Here is a 15,506-nt window from a genome sequence, read left to right as displayed (position 1 = left end):
GCAAGGGTTGAGCAAAGGAAGACCTATGCTGAGTCCTATCATGTGTTAGTGGCCTTATTGCCAGTGGCAGACTTACATTTGTCCCTACCAATAACCCACTTTCCAACAGCATAATATCTCCAAATTATTTCATGAGTTGTATTGTGATAAGAACAAATTAGCCAAAATGTTATTCGGCTATGAAATGCTATTCTGTCAAAATGAACGTAGTGCTGCTGCTGTTTTTTCAGGCCCTCTCAGTTAGATAACTAAAGATACCCTTCCCTTTGACCTGCTGTGAGATTTTTCATTTTTTTTCTGTTGGTGTAATTGTCAAGGCCATTTTAAAAATAAAATCATTCAGACGGCAAGATTCGAATGGAGGCTAACGGCTATAGCTACAGCAACTCCCACTGGCTAGTCTGATCACAATCCTGGTTATCTGGGCTACCAGTGGCAGCCACCACAAACAAATGGTGGTAGGCTGGGTGCAGGGAGTGTGAGAGGGGGTGCGTGGGTGGATTAATAATACATTTGTAAAAAAAGGAACTTGCCTTAAGCTACCAGCCGCCTCCCGCGTCCAGCCTCCATGTTCTTCCTGGTCACAGCAGACACTAGGAAAGACTCCCTGTACAATCCCTGTGCTGCTGTCATGCTATGAGAGCAGCGCAAGGATGTCCGGAGTGGACTGAAAAGACGCTCCTCTCAGGACAGGGAGTCTGCTGTTTCTCCAGCCCGGCTGTTTAATACAGCCAGGTTGGAGAAACTTAAGTGTGCATGTGTGTCTGACCGGCCTGAGACGGACGTCCAAACTCTGTTTCGGGGAGGGGCAGGCCTGGCCTGCCCCTCCCTAGACGCACTGGCTCAGCCGGCAAATGAATAATAAAATGATGATAGAACATCATTTTATTTTTCACGTGCTGGCTGTCAGCCATTGGGGCGATGCTCCTCCACCATTGCGGAAGAACCGTCCCTGTAGACCACTGGAAGGACAAAAGCCCACGTTTTCAATTTGTATAAAAAGTCTCAATGGAGAGGTCTCAAAGTCGCAGTCATTGATCCCATATTTAGAGAACAACTGACCTTTAGCTCAACCACACATGTAAGACTGACAATTGCTCTTTGCAAAATAATATTCCTCTTACCCTGACCAAGTGTCATATCGGCAGGTGGGAGATGGCTTTGTCAATGCCTCCGCCCCTTCTGCTGCTTTCTTGCACCATGCTATGTGTTGGACCCGGCCCTTTTTGGCAGGTTCACCCCAAAACTTTTTGCTTTTGCCTAGCCTGTTTCTGTAACCTGGTGCTGGTGATTTTAGACCTCTGCGCACTTTTTCACTGTGGTCCAGTGTAAAGTGCGTGCGCTCTCTGTGTGTGTGGTGAGAGTGACCTGCCCTCCCATAGGAATGCATGGGGAATATGTGTGACCATGGTAGTTCCTGATGTGTGGGAAGTGCAGGGTCGAGTTTGGTATGTGCGAACTCGTGAGAGTAAATGCTGCGCAACAATGTATGCGGCATGATTGTGTCTAGTGTGGAAGTGCCACTTCTAGAAGTTGGCATGTTAGTGTAATTTGTGCCTGGCGTGTGATTGGCTGGAGCTGGCTGGTGAGCCTGGCTCCAGGAGTCAGGATGGGTCTGCCCCGGTGGTGAATGGAGAGATTAGCATGCTGATGTGAGGGAGGGGTACTCCTGGGACCTGAATAGGGCTGGGTTTTCCCTCCACAATGCTGGCTCCATACCCTGTGGTGCGTCTGATGTCCCTAGCCTGGCCAGTGAAAGGAGTTCCCCATAACCAGTTGTAGCTGGTTCTCACATTGCCTACACCCTGCTAGACAAAGGATTTTGCTGTATAAATGAGGAGCTGTGACCCCATGTCAGTGCTCTTTTTATCTGACTGGAATCAACCAGGGCCGTGCGGCTGCTGGGGCTCAGGGGAAGGCTTGCTTCCCTGGGTCCTGCCCAGCCCCTGGACTGCTGAGGGACCTGGATGCCTGGAGTACCTTTTTGCGTGGGGTCCCCTTTGCTTCACTGAGCCCCAGGACCCTTTTCTTTGAATCCTGAGTTGCTGGGACCCTTCTTGATGCAGAGGTCATCTCTGGGGACTTGTGGGGCTGTCCGTGCCCCCAGCGCAGTGTGAGCGCTTTATTTTTGGGCAGAGCGCTGTGTTTTTCCCTCGAAGGGAACCGCTCCTGCCCTTTTGTGCCCAGAGTAAGCTGCTCACGTCGTGGGTGGCCTTTCTTCACCCTGTGCCCTGAATCGCCAGGTCTACGCATCACCCCCGCTGCCCGGGACAAAGAACCTCGAAGAAACTCTCCGCCATCAGCCCCGGGGCCGCTGACATCACCGAGAAGGCTGTGCTGGCATTGGGCCGCCGCGGGAGGCTTGCCGGAGAATCCACGCAGTCATTGGCTGACTGTGGGAGGCTCGTCCCATGAGGCCGCGCTGGGATTGGCCCAGCCGGGAGCAGTGCCGCGTCAGAGGGGGCTCGTCTGAGAGGATTCGCTGGGATTGGCCCAGTGCTTGTGGAAGCCCAACGCTCAGATGGCTCCAGGGGGCACAGTTAGTTGTTCCTACGGGCTTGTGAAAGCCCATGCCCCCCTTTGCCTTGCCTGAGATACAGCTGCCCAGCAAGTAGTGGGGCAGCTGCACCGTTTAGGCGCAATTTGAGAGTCCCTGAGAGGGACAGAGATGGCACAGAGGGGCCAGGCCTTCTACATCTGCGCAGCACTTAGTGCCAGCTACAACGTTTAGGCCCTGTTACTGTTCCCAGCTGCCCAGCACGTAGTGGGCAGCTGCAACGTTTAGGTTTGCGCCTATACAGCACCCCTGACTGGTGCTGCGTGGCAGCGGGCCCTGACATTCTGGACACAGGGCATTTGAGCCCCTTCTTGAGATGGCCAGTTGGCCTAGGGGACTGGTATGTGTGTAGGGCGCAAGGCCCTAATGTGATTTTTGCGCAATGTGATTTTACTATGTTTATGATGGTAATTGCCTGATGTGTTTTATGGGCTAGAGTGATGTGGTGCTAGGAAATGTAATGCATTTAGTATGTTTTACGCACCTTGTATTGATACCTCTAGAGATGGTTTTTCCTATGGAGGTTTGTTAGTGAGATTGTTTCACTGTGAGTTACGCCCCTAAATGTGATTTATTCTTAGGAGGCAGAGTCTAATGTGTGTAGACTAGTGAGAGATTGCCTACTGTAGTTATACTGTTTAGGACTAAATGTGATTGCTGCGTAATGTGCTTTGCCCTTGTGCTTGTATTATACTTCTAAAGGTGCTAATGCCTAGAAGTTTGCTTTGCCTAGTAGGTTATACTAGAGAGGTTATGTGTCCATGCGTGATCTAGGCCTATGGTTATTAGTATTGCGTAGTGTGTACCTACCTGTTACCAGTGGTTACTGGTTGTGATCTATAATTGTTATTTGGTGTGACAATTATTGTAAGTGCTAGTTCTATTCAGTGCTGATTCTGACAGTGGCCCACATAGCCCTGTCCTGGTGTAAATAATCCCTTGTGAATATTGCCTGTGCCAGTTGGCACAATGTATATTGTGTGATTATTATCTGATGTGTTTTGACAATACAAAAGTTATTTTTTTATAACCTTGTGCGGAGTTCCTTTTGTGGTGTGCCTAGGATGTTGTTGCACAAATGCTTTACAAATTGCCTCCGGGATAAGCCTGTCTGCTTGTGCCAAGCTACCAAGGGTGTAAGCAGGGGTTGTCTTGGCGTGTGACTCCCTTGCCCTGACTAGAATGGTGGTTTCTGCCTGGCTTTGGAGTAAGCCTTAGCCAACCAGAGATCCCAGATCTAACACTATGCCTAAATGTAAATTTGCTTCTCGAAGTTCCTCTACTCTTCTCAGATGAATCACCCATTTAACTTCATGCTCTGCCATGAGACGTGTGGCGTTAGTAGCTTTTACTTATATAGTCAGAAATGTTGCTTTTGCACAGCATATATTCATGTATCTAGTTATTATTGATTATTGGTATATGTGTAATATTGAGACCAAAAACAATCCGCAACTTGCTAATACACCGGTGCCCTTTATCAACTTCTGCGATACATTACATCTAAGTTAACCACTGTAGTTTACATTGTTCCATTAAATTACTACTATGTTTGTTGCTGTGACTTATGGATCCATGTATTTATAATGCCCTAAATATATTTTATTTTTTGGTGTGAAGAGTGGTGAAAACTGCAGTTGCTGAGTCGCCACTGACTGCTGTCGACTTTTTGCCAGATGGACTCAGTGTGACAGTTGGATCTTCACGAGGAAAGATTTACCAGTATGATTTGAGAATGTTGATATCACCTGTAAAAACTGTTGGCGCCCACAAGACCTCTGTACAGAGCATCCAGTTTCAGCACAACAATGTATATGTGAAGGTGAGAACCTAACCTTGTATTTAACTAAGAGTTTAAATAACATCTTATCTCTTACCGAATAGTGTACCTTCTGAGATATAGTTCTACTGCTAAGGAGGAATTCGGTATACGTCTTACAAGACCGTCAATGTTCAGCAGTGCTTTGCCCATTTGAGTTTTATGAGCTCAGCTTAGGTGGAAAACTCATATAATGCTTTTAATCAAGTTTCAAGTTTAAGTTTATGTTTTTGGCTCTCAAATGAGGGCCACATAAAATAAACACACAATTATACAGTATTAATTTACAATGAAAATTACAAGTCACAAAACAAAAGGAAACACTTCGTATTCACTGGTCGAACAATCATCTAACAGTTCTTTATGTATCATTAATAAATATCTAAAAACCCTTTAAAAAAGTTAAAAATTCAGAAACAGAACAGTTCATTTGGCGGACAGTAAAGTGCATGGAAAAAAGTTTTTACATTTAAAATTCCTAATTGTAGACAAATAGGTTTTAACCATTTAAGACGCAATGGGCGTAGTGCGGGACAGATAAACAAGACATGATTACGATCCTGTATGGCACTATAACAAAGGTTACATATAGGAGATACACCATACCATTTTGCAAAAAGGAGATTTAGTGGGAGCAAATCTTGTCTTAAAAGGTACCATAATCTACGGACTCTATGGGGGATATTCCAAGTGAGATATTGTTGGGCCAGCTTTGGTGTGTATGTGTTTAACAGTGATTGCCTTTCTCTTTTTCCTTGTTGGGCAATCATATCCATTTTAAAACTGAGTTCCCAAGATGCACATTTTAATTTAGACTTTAGTTCAGAAGGAGTAAGTAAAAACAATGTGCTTACATCCAACTCTAGCAGAGTTACTGCTTTTCTAAAGTTTTTTACTAACATGGAAAACTCGTTAAAGTTGCCCAGAAGTTCATTTTTAATGGCTTCCCGTAAGGTACCCGGTTTCCCTCTCGCTAAACGGGCCACCCACCTTACGAGGGCAATCAACCCCTGTACCCAACAACTTCGGAGTCCGAATTCCAGCCTGCATGAAAATACAGAGCAAGCTGTATTTAGGGAAGAAATTCTTCTTAGCACCTTTCCTTCCATCTAATCCATACAGTAGAGTTGCAGGGATCTTTGCTCTAAATACATCCAAAAATAGTGTAAAATGTCTCTTCCCGGTAACGTTGTACAAGGAGCATATCCCCATACCGTGAGCCGATGCTTTACTTGAATTGTGCTCTATGTGGGGTTTCTCACTTAGGTTTGCTGAAATTATTTTACCTAAGAAAGTGTAGGTTTTAACCACCTCTAGTTTCTGTCTTCCTATGGCTCAACTATAGTTTTCAGACCTACATTTTTTCTTTCCAAAAATGCACATAATTTTGCTTTTCGAAACATTAATCTTCATATAATGTGCTTCTGCGAATTGATTTAATGCATGTAAGCGGTTAGACAGGCCCTTTGGGGTTAAATCTAAGATGAGGATATCATCTGCATACATTAAAACCGATATAGATGATCCTCCAATTTTAGGGGCTTGCCCACCACAAGCAGAAATGGAAGTAGGTAGGTCTGCCGTATAAAGTGAAAACAATATAGGGGCCAGTATACACCCTTGTTTCAACCCATTCGGAGAAGGGATAGATTGAGAGACCCCTTTCTCCGCCTTGTAGTACCTTACACCACGTGTTCGAGTGAAGAGACTTTACAAGTGCAAGTAACTGTATTGGCATGCCTAAAGCTGCAAGCTTTCTCCACAGCGTTGGACGATCCACCTTGTCGAACGCTGTGGAGAAGTCTATAAATGCCACATATATTCCACCACCTCGAACACGTACATATTTGTCGACAATCACCTGTAATGCTGTTAAATTATCAAGTGTGGCATGCTCTTTGCGAAATCCGGTTTGTTCCAAGGGTAAAATACTTTTTAGTTCTATCCATTCAGTAATTAATATTAAAAGATATTTAGCAAAATTGTTTCCTATTGAGTCCAATAGAGCTATTAAACGATAATTCAAAGGATTATCCCGCTCTCCCTTTTTAAATATGGGAATTAATATACGTCCCCTCCATGAGTCAGGGACTGATCTCGATAGGAGGCATGCATGAAACACTGGGAGAAGAAACCTACTCCAGGAGGTGACATCTTGCTTCATTAATGACATAGGCAATTCGTCCGGACCCATAGCTCCGGAAGAGCGCATACTCTTTATCACCAAAGCTATGGTTTTCTCGGTCGGGAGCTCTATATTATGCTCGCTATTCGGGGCTAGGTCCCAATTATCACCCTCTACGCCGTTCGATGCGTACAGACTAGATATGAATAATATCCAAACATCTTCAGCAATGGAGATGGGGATAGGGGTGGTTCTTGCACCACATCCCTTCCCTATTATAGACCAAAACTCTCTAGATTTATTAAAGGCCGATGCTTCTCTTAACCTAATCCAGAGGGAATCTTCTTTTTCTCTTTTTAATTTTATTTTCAGTCTGGCCCTTCATCTTAGTAAGGCTAACTTATGCTCATTTTCCCTAGATCTGCTAAGGTACTGTTTCCTCACAAGTTTATTTATTTCCTTATTTAAAGGTAGTAATATACTAGGAGGGGAATGCAACTTCTTAGGATTTCTTGTTTTCTTAGCTGTCATAGTAAGCTTCTTCTTAAAGTTTTCGAAATATAAGAATTCCCTACCCTGCCATTCATCTAGTTCTAGTAAAGTTTGGGCAAGAATATTTTGTACATCCTTCATAGTGATAGGGTCCCAGAAGCACCTTCCAGATTTACAATGAATAGAAACTCCTTTATTGGCTAAAGACCAGGAGTCAGTATCTGGAGGTTGTAATGAGACGGTTATGTTAATCACATTATGATCACTCAAGGAGGATTGAGAGATCATTATGTCTTGAATGAAAGGGAACGTATCATAGTCCGTAATTACGTAATCCAGGATGGATTCACCCCTAAATGACTTATGTGTAAAATTAGCGGGAATGTCAGAAGGCATCCTACCATTTATGATTAGCCCCTCTAAATAGCTAAGTTCTTCAAGTAATATCTTTCCTCTTTTATTAGTTTTTATTTTACTAGGAAAGATTGCTTGGGGTATATTATATGCTTCTTCCTTGAATTTGTTTCTAAACATATCTGTACTAGAATTAGACACTTTGCTATTTAAGTCACCCATAAGTAAGATATAAGGGGGCTGATCGAGCTCTAATAATTTTTTTACATAGGAAAACATTCGCTTCAAAACAATGTTAAAAGTATCTTCGGGTGGAATGTATGCATTTAAAATTACAAGAGAAGTACGTCTTCCTACAGACTCTATATTATTAATAATTATTGATTGAAAGAGATTACTACTGTCCGTATAATGGGAAAATTGCCATTGTAGTGAATTTAATAAGAAACAGGCAATTCCACCTTTCGCATGGCCTTTTTTTGAAGGTGTAGCGGCGGCCTCAAGGACAAAGTAATCTTTCCCTCCATATAGGCTGTTTTTACACCATGTTTCCTGAATACATATTACATCTGCATGCAAGGAAAATAAAAAATCAAGCTTCTCTGGGCAATTATGTAGTCCTGCTGCATTCCAAGATATGATTTTTAATTGTCTGTTAAAGATGTTGAAACAGTCTTGGGTTGTTCGATGTGTTATTAGATAAGACTCCTGGTAGCCAATTCCACTGCTGATTATCTTCTGTTAGAGGCATATCCAAATTCTCAGGAATGGGATGTACCTGAGAAACCATGCGCTTACCTCTAGAGACCCAGATTTTTAGATCTTTATTATAGATGGATTGATCTTCCTGCCTAAGACCCATCTTTGAGACTCCTTCTCTAGAGAAGATACGCTTTCCATTATTAAAAAAGGGTAACACATCAATCCCTCTACATTGGAATGCTTCCGCTTGTTGGAGGACAAGATTAGCAATTATTTTTTAACAGAATTTTACCCGTGCTCGTTGCCCATTTTCAAACCTTATTACTGAAACCAAGTCAATATCACTTGACAAAATAAGTTTTAAGCTTTCAATATCCTTAAAACAATTAAGCAACCATGACCTATTCAGATTTAGGTCAGAATCGAATAAGGGAAGAAAATCCAATGTCAAGGTATCCACACATGGGTTAGGAACTTTTAAAGGTGCAATGGTTATGTTCGTAGTCATGTCCGCAAGAGGGTGAAAATTAGGTGCTGATGGATTAAGTACCCTTGTTACAATAGGCATATTTCTTGTCACTTCCTCCACAGGTTCCGGGAGATTTATCTCACCAACTTCGGAACATAGAACTCCCCCATTCATAGTGCTGACATCAAGGGGACCTTCTACTACAGGGTTAGTTGAACAACAACAGCCTCATTAGAGGAAGTATCCAATAGTGAACTATCTGCAATTTCTATTACATCAAGTGCTTCTGTATTTATGTGCTTTTGAAAGATAATTTGTCTCTGTCTTCTCTTCTTATACTTGCGGATAGGTTTCCTATTTTTCCCTTTGTTCTTTCTACTTTTTTCTTTTACTAACCCCTTAGTCATTACAGCTCCTTCAGAGTCTTTTTTATCCTGATTAAAAATGGGGAAAAGTTATTTCGCAGTGCTTTGGTTAACCTCTACCAAACTTTCTTCCTTCAAAGTTGGTTCTGATTCTTTCCTCCGATGTAAGGAAAATGGAGTGGGGGTCTTAGAGGGCTCGTGAATATCTACCTTTAGCGACATCCCCACTGGTGCATTTTTACTCAATGGATTATTGCTGTCCAGGTCCTTCTGGACAACAGTTTCAGTGGGGAAAATGGACCCATTCTCAGTATTCTTAGCAAGTAATACTTTCAGTATCTCAGTAACTGAGTCCAAAATACAATCAGAACTCCCAACAAATTTCCCTAATAAAAGAAGTATGTAAGCCAGTAAATGTTCAAGTGCTATCAGGGAATCTGAAATAGGTTTATCATTTTTTGGGTATCCAGATGCAGTGAGGGAGCAGATACCTGATAGATTAAGTTGCGGAGATTTCGAATCACTCTGCATTGAAGGGATATCATTGGATGCTATAGAGGGAGTGCTACTATATAGCAATATTCCCGATGGTGTTGCTCCATTTGGAGTTTAACTGAGTTCAGGCTGTTTCAGGATTCTCTCGTCCATATAGCGACCACAAAGTTCGAGATCGATACTGGACGGAAAAGAAAGTTCTTTTATATCCACTTCCTGATTTTCTGTGTCCTTAAGAGTGTTAGGCTGAAGAACTTTCGAATTTGCTTTCGTAGGGTCAGAGTGGTCTCCTTTGGATAAACATAGTGGGAGGATTGCATCAGTATTTGAAAACCGGGTAGGCAAGTTTTTTTCCGCAGTTAGTTCAGGCTTGATTTCTTTCACTACTTCAAACTGCGGTTCCATCTTTGTTATCATTTCATCGTCAGTGATTATTGGAGCTTCCATAGATTTGTTCACTGGTTTTTCCCATATTTTCAGCAACTGCATCTGTCCTTTAAGTTGTACGCTATTTTCATATTTGTTCCTTAAGGGGTTGGATCTAGTTTTTATACAAGACCTCCCCCCTAGGACTCTTCCGGAGCGTAATTTCTTAGCTGTCATATTTTGCGGAAAGGTGACTAACCAGGCAGCAGGTTTATAAGGCAGTAGTTGTAAGTGTTTTTTAAGTGTAAATAAATAAATGAACAGTCAATAAGATGTAAATCCACAGAAAGGATAAGGTAAATATTCGACCAGTCAACAGATATATCTCCACAGTTCACACGCCTTCAAACACTATTAGATCTTACTTGTACAGTAAAATGAAAATAACAGGGCCCAGCCTGGCCTACCTCGGCCACTGAGGGCCACAGGGCTTTTAATCAGCTGAACAGAGGGAGGTTAATGCCCCCTTATGTGTTGTGATGTTAATTGATCACTGCTCTGCCAAACATTGACCTTGTCAACAGTTTGTGAGACCTTGTTTTAACCTGAATTATGGACTTTTAATAACTTTTTTCTTTCTTCCCAGAAAATTATGTCTTCTTAGATTCTATTCGGTTCCTTCGTCTTCCGTTTTTGTCTGTCCTGCGTTCGGTGGTTCTGTCAAATAAATGCTACATGTTGAACCTATAGTTTTAAAGCTGGCTATCTGTGTTGATTCTGTTAGCCATTTGAGCATTCAAATGATGATTGTTGCTGTATAGCTATGCTACGAATACTGTCATAGGAAAGGTGACCAGAATATTGGTTCCTCTTCCTCCTGTCTATGAAGGAACCCACAGTGAGGCAGATTCACAGCCATCATCCTCTTGTGATTCCTCTGCTGGCCTTTCCGTTGTAGAACATTGACCCTGAAGGACTCCTTTGCCATAAGGTTATAATAAATAGATGAAAAGCACACTTTCAGTTGGGTGAATGTCACACATTTTTTTAACGTTCCCAGATTGATGTTGGTTTCTTTCTTTTGCTCCCTCAGAAAATGACACAACCTGAATTTCTACAGAGCCTTTCCTAGTACTCTGCATTGAGGAGGCACTCACAACATCAAGGACTAATGGGCATTTCTGGCAAGTTAATAAAAAGCATGAGGGCTGTTGATTATTCCAAAAGGAAGAAGGCAAGCCACACGTCTGTTGCACAGCTGCAGAATGACTTACTCTTGTCACAGGTTACTTATCAGGTTGCTAAGGGATCGTTGTCCTTTTCAATAGGGTACCTTCTCTGGTGTCTTATTCTTCTTCGGTGTTTTCTTGCTCACATAATTAATTCTTCCTGTGTTGAAAACTGTCTTGGAACCCTCATTGGCAGATTAGCTGGTACCAGCCTCTCTCAGACGGTCAAGATAAGGGACTGATTGCTTAATCTTTATATGCAGTTCAACTGCTTTAATGGAGTTTACTGGATGTAAACAGTAAGTCTGCCACATTGATTGTAAAAATCCTTCTATTTATATTAGGAAGATTTGCTTTTAAGGAAAATCTTCTCTGTCTTTTCAGTGTGATGCACAGTGCGTGCAGTGCACTGACCTCACACTAAAAGTAAAACCAGGCGGCGCTATTAGGGCTGACTGGGTTCACTTTGATAAGTGCTCCAAACACTGATGAAGAAGGAAACGTGCAGCATGAAAAGGACAATGTCCCTCTCCGACAGGTACTTCTCTCAAATGGATCCATCCCTGCTTGCTACATAAGTGTCTAAGTGCATTAATTCCCCAAAACTATCCTCTGGAGTGGTATCCGAATCCATAGATCGCTGCAGGAGCACTCGATCATGCTGAGCTGCTCCTTCAGGCGGCCATTCTCGGTGGACGCATCCCACGCCCCCTAGGAAATTATATTTCCTTAAGATTTATGTTTTTCGCTCTATGAAGCTCATAGCACAGAGAATGCTAAATGAATTGAGCATACCGCAACAGATAGCGGATTTATCTTCGGCTTTCTTTTCCAAGCCATCATTAAAATGTATAGGGTTAAATTAACAAAATGGGGATCAAAATCTAGTTTGCATAAAGAGGAGCCTTTAGCTGTTTTAGCCGAAAACAAAAAAGAAAGCTCTTTGAAAGAGTGTAAAGAGAGGTTATATTAGTACTTGGATGTACGAAGTGCAGCTGGTGAAAATAACTCAGGACCGTTGGTCAAATCTACTCTTTAAAAAGGAATGTAAAGTGATGACTTGTGCATGGGTTTTAAAGAAGTACTCATAATCCTAGTGAGCGTTGCGTTTAGCACGCAATCCATAGTTTAATATTGGGTCAAATCTTGTAAACCACTATCATGCTGAAAATAACATTTCAACAATTAAATCCATGACGAGCATTTTAGAGTTACAATTGAGCTAAAAGACTGCTCTCTTGTCCATATGCACTTCTCATCCATTGTTTACAACAACGTACCCTTTTCATCTCTATTTCTAGTAAGAGGCCAGCACATCCTTACAATATACTTTGACACAAAAGCACCAAGTGAGTTTACTAGATGTCTAGCTTTATTACGAGCTCTTATACAGAGATAAGGCATTATATCGATGACCGGCTTAGCACATCTATGTGCCGAAAGTCCATTTCCGGGTGTCTTTATTAAATAACCAGCCACTTGCAATTGTTGTGAGTTTTGTAGTGATAGGAATATTTGGAGTAGTACTGAGCAAAAGTGTGGCACAGGCATCTGCAGATTGTATGGTCTGACAAAGAAGAGTTATATTTTCAGTTCCAATAAATATTTGTTAGAACAGTCTAGTATCTCTTACACTTGATTGCCTGCATATATTTCTAGTCCTATATCTGCATATGCTTTCAGGAATGATTGGATGATCAGCGACATCCAACCCTTAATGGGTATAATATGGTGCTGGTTTTCTTTGAGATAGCAATATCCATGCACTAGTGGATAATACTTGGATGTGTCCTAGGTTTCCCATTTCAGTTCCCTCCTCCATAGCTGCCCTTTGTGACAGCTGCATTCCTGTGGGAATGCCCAACATATGCAGACTGTTGGTGAGTGGTTACTGTTCACAGAGTGGGCATATGTTTAATATCTATGTATTCTTTCAAGTCATAAAACTGAAAAGCTTGGGCAATTCAGAAATGTGACCTTCAAAAAATACATCTCGGCAACAGCTCAATATCTTGCAGGAGGAGGGGCACGGACCTTGCTCACGACCAAGATGGCCACTTGAGCGCGTAGATCCATAACACCGCCACACTCCCCATCGCATATTTGCTCCCTGAGGCGTGAAGCAGGCACCGCAGTGACAGATTTGGCAATCAGAACTAGTGCGGAGCAGTACGCTGTTACTCAGACTACTGTGCCTCGGAGCGCGATCTGGCCTACTGCAGTGAGGACGACTGGGCCTGAATCTCTTGGGCTGTAGTTGCTGCAGCAGCCCTCTCCCATCCACATCGTTGCGGCGGAGTGTGGCGCCCTGAGACCAGTGAAGAGACTTGTCCTTCCCCCGTCCGACTGACCTCATGACTTCGCACTTACTATACAGGCTGCTGATAGATACCTCTGCTTGCTACCCCGTTGGTGGTTTGCTGCATGCGGCTGCTGTTACGCTTGACCCCTATTCCTCTTCTGACATACGATCGGCTCTGACCGGGGATAGTGTGCTCGCTCTTCCTTTGGTGGGCCACGGCTGGTGAGGTGTTGCTCTGCCACTTCGGCCCCGGATTGTGTCACAGTGCCTTTGCCCTACTCCAAAGTGGAGGGAAACATCCAGCATGGGCAAGGGCGACGAAACGCAGCCAAAGATCACCTTCAACCAGAAGAGAGCTAAGGGGCGTGAGACGGTCTTTGAGGAAGATGAGGGCACGCAGGATTTGCCCCATGAAGGGCCAGCAGGAGACATTCGAACTATGCTGGCGGCAACGGAGAAGAGCCTACAGAGTAGCCTCTCAGTGCTGGGCTCCAAGATGGACTCTCCTGCAGTATGGACAGAATGTCCTAACAACTGGATAGGCACGCTCAACGATTGGATATGGTAGAACGCCACACCACGGAGGTCGAAGAAGTGCAAGTAACACTAGATGTGGGCCACAAGCAGTTGGGGAAAGTTATGCAAGTCCTGCAGGACAAGACAGAGGACTTGGGAAGCGCGCTTGAGGCGGAGCAATCTTAGAATCATAGGTCTTCCGTAGTCCACCCCAACTGAAACATGGAACAGTTCATAGAAAAGTTGTTACACAGAGGAGGAGCTACGATAGCAAACAAGATGGCCGCTTAGTCTCCCGGCTCCGCTGACCTCCATCTTTCACTTGCAGATCCTGTCATCTATCCTGATTTTCCGCCACATATCCGTGTCTATGAACTAATCTGCAGTCCGATGGAGCAATCCCGAGACTTTTCCGACATTGTGTAGTGGAGTAATGTTGAGGTTTGACTCGAGGCCTAGCCCAGTCTGGAAGCCGGGGTCTCGAGTGCTGGTCCTGCCGGGTCCCAGTTGAACAACAGCGGACTGGTGAGGGCGGCAGGGACCGGTCCATGGAACATTCAACATCTTTTAGACTGCTTTGCTGCCGATCTGCTGCCTGGTCTTGTATCGAAGGTGAGGAGACGTGTGACGCCCGAGGCGGTGTGGCGGAGGTCCCTGACCCGGAGGCCTAGTGCTCGCCTCGCCGGTGCCTTTGGGTCGGGGACTTGGCGCGCACAAACGCATGTTGACGATCTGTCCCTCACGGTTCATCCCTGCTCCGCCTAATCTTCCCCCGGGGAGAGCGGCTCTCCGAGGGGATCACTATGCCTGATGTCATGCAGGACCTGGCGGAGCAGGCTGAGTGCGACTCGTCACTGCAGTCTGTGCTGGCAGCCCTCGAGGCACTTCAGGTGACTATGGAGGCCCAGATCTGTAAACTGATGTCGGCAGCAGACGGAATTAGGCAATCGGGACCGGACCCTGATTCATCGCACAGGACTCGACGGCCAGCTCTACTCCCGATAGACACCCCAGCGGTGCATTCAGACCCTGTGCATGGAGCTGTGCCTGCCTCTTCAGAAGTGGAATTGCTCGAACATGCTGCGATCTGTGTATCGACTGTATGGTCGGAATCCTTGGTTTCGTTACCAGTGGAACATTTAACTGCTGTTCCCACTCTGGAAACTTTTGGTCGAGACTGAACTGCGTTTGATTGTGTCGCACCCCCTTCCCAGCTGGTTCATCAAGATGGCGGAGGAAACCGTGTCGGGCCTTGGAGTCGGGGAGGGGCACCGTTGGAACCGGCCATGTACTTTGGAGTTTGCCATCCTTTCTCCACCTAGCAGACTATATTTCGGCAACTTCTATGTATATTTTGACAATTTGTGGATGGAGTTCTACTTACCAGAGAGAGTCAACAAGTTTGATCGACGGGGTTCTTTTGGGCTTATTATTGTGGTTTAATCGGTAACGGGATTTGCTTAATTAGGTTAACGGAGACCGCGCGGGGTTTATAGTTTCCTCCGGTGTAATCCTCTATTGTGTTTTGCTCGATTGCGTCTGCTTTGTGGGGGATTCTTTGTTAAGGCGGGGGGGGGGGGGAGACCGGGAATGTGTACGACAATGCCCTCCTCCATTTCTACTCTTAGTGTGCGGGTTTAGTTACTCTTTTATATCTCTTCGTTCTCTCTATATTTCGGGTTTGTTATTTGGGGCGACAGGCACGCTGCTAGGGG

At 44.2% G+C, this 15,506-nt stretch overlaps 1 protein-coding gene across 2 annotated transcripts in view; it reads left to right on the top strand.

Annotated features, from left to right (window-relative positions):
- Positions 1–15,506, top strand: part of NEDD1 (NEDD1 gamma-tubulin ring complex targeting factor) — a 413,616-nt gene that overhangs the window by 182,824 nt on the left and 215,286 nt on the right. For both annotated transcript variants that reach the window (XM_086918169.1, XM_086918174.1), the window contains exon 7: positions 4,178–4,379. In XM_086918169.1, coding sequence (XP_086774295.1) covers positions 4,178–4,379 — 202 coding nt within the window. The remainder of the gene's footprint in view (positions 1–4,177; positions 4,380–15,506) is intronic.

Source organism: Lissotriton vulgaris, chromosome 1_1, assembly GCF_964263255.1.
Source record: "Lissotriton vulgaris chromosome 1_1, aLisVul1.2, whole genome shotgun sequence".
NCBI lineage: Eukaryota > Metazoa > Chordata > Amphibia > Caudata > Salamandridae > Lissotriton > Lissotriton vulgaris.
The sequence above is the reverse complement of the archived record's forward strand: the minus strand, read 5'-3'. Positions and strand labels throughout refer to the sequence as shown.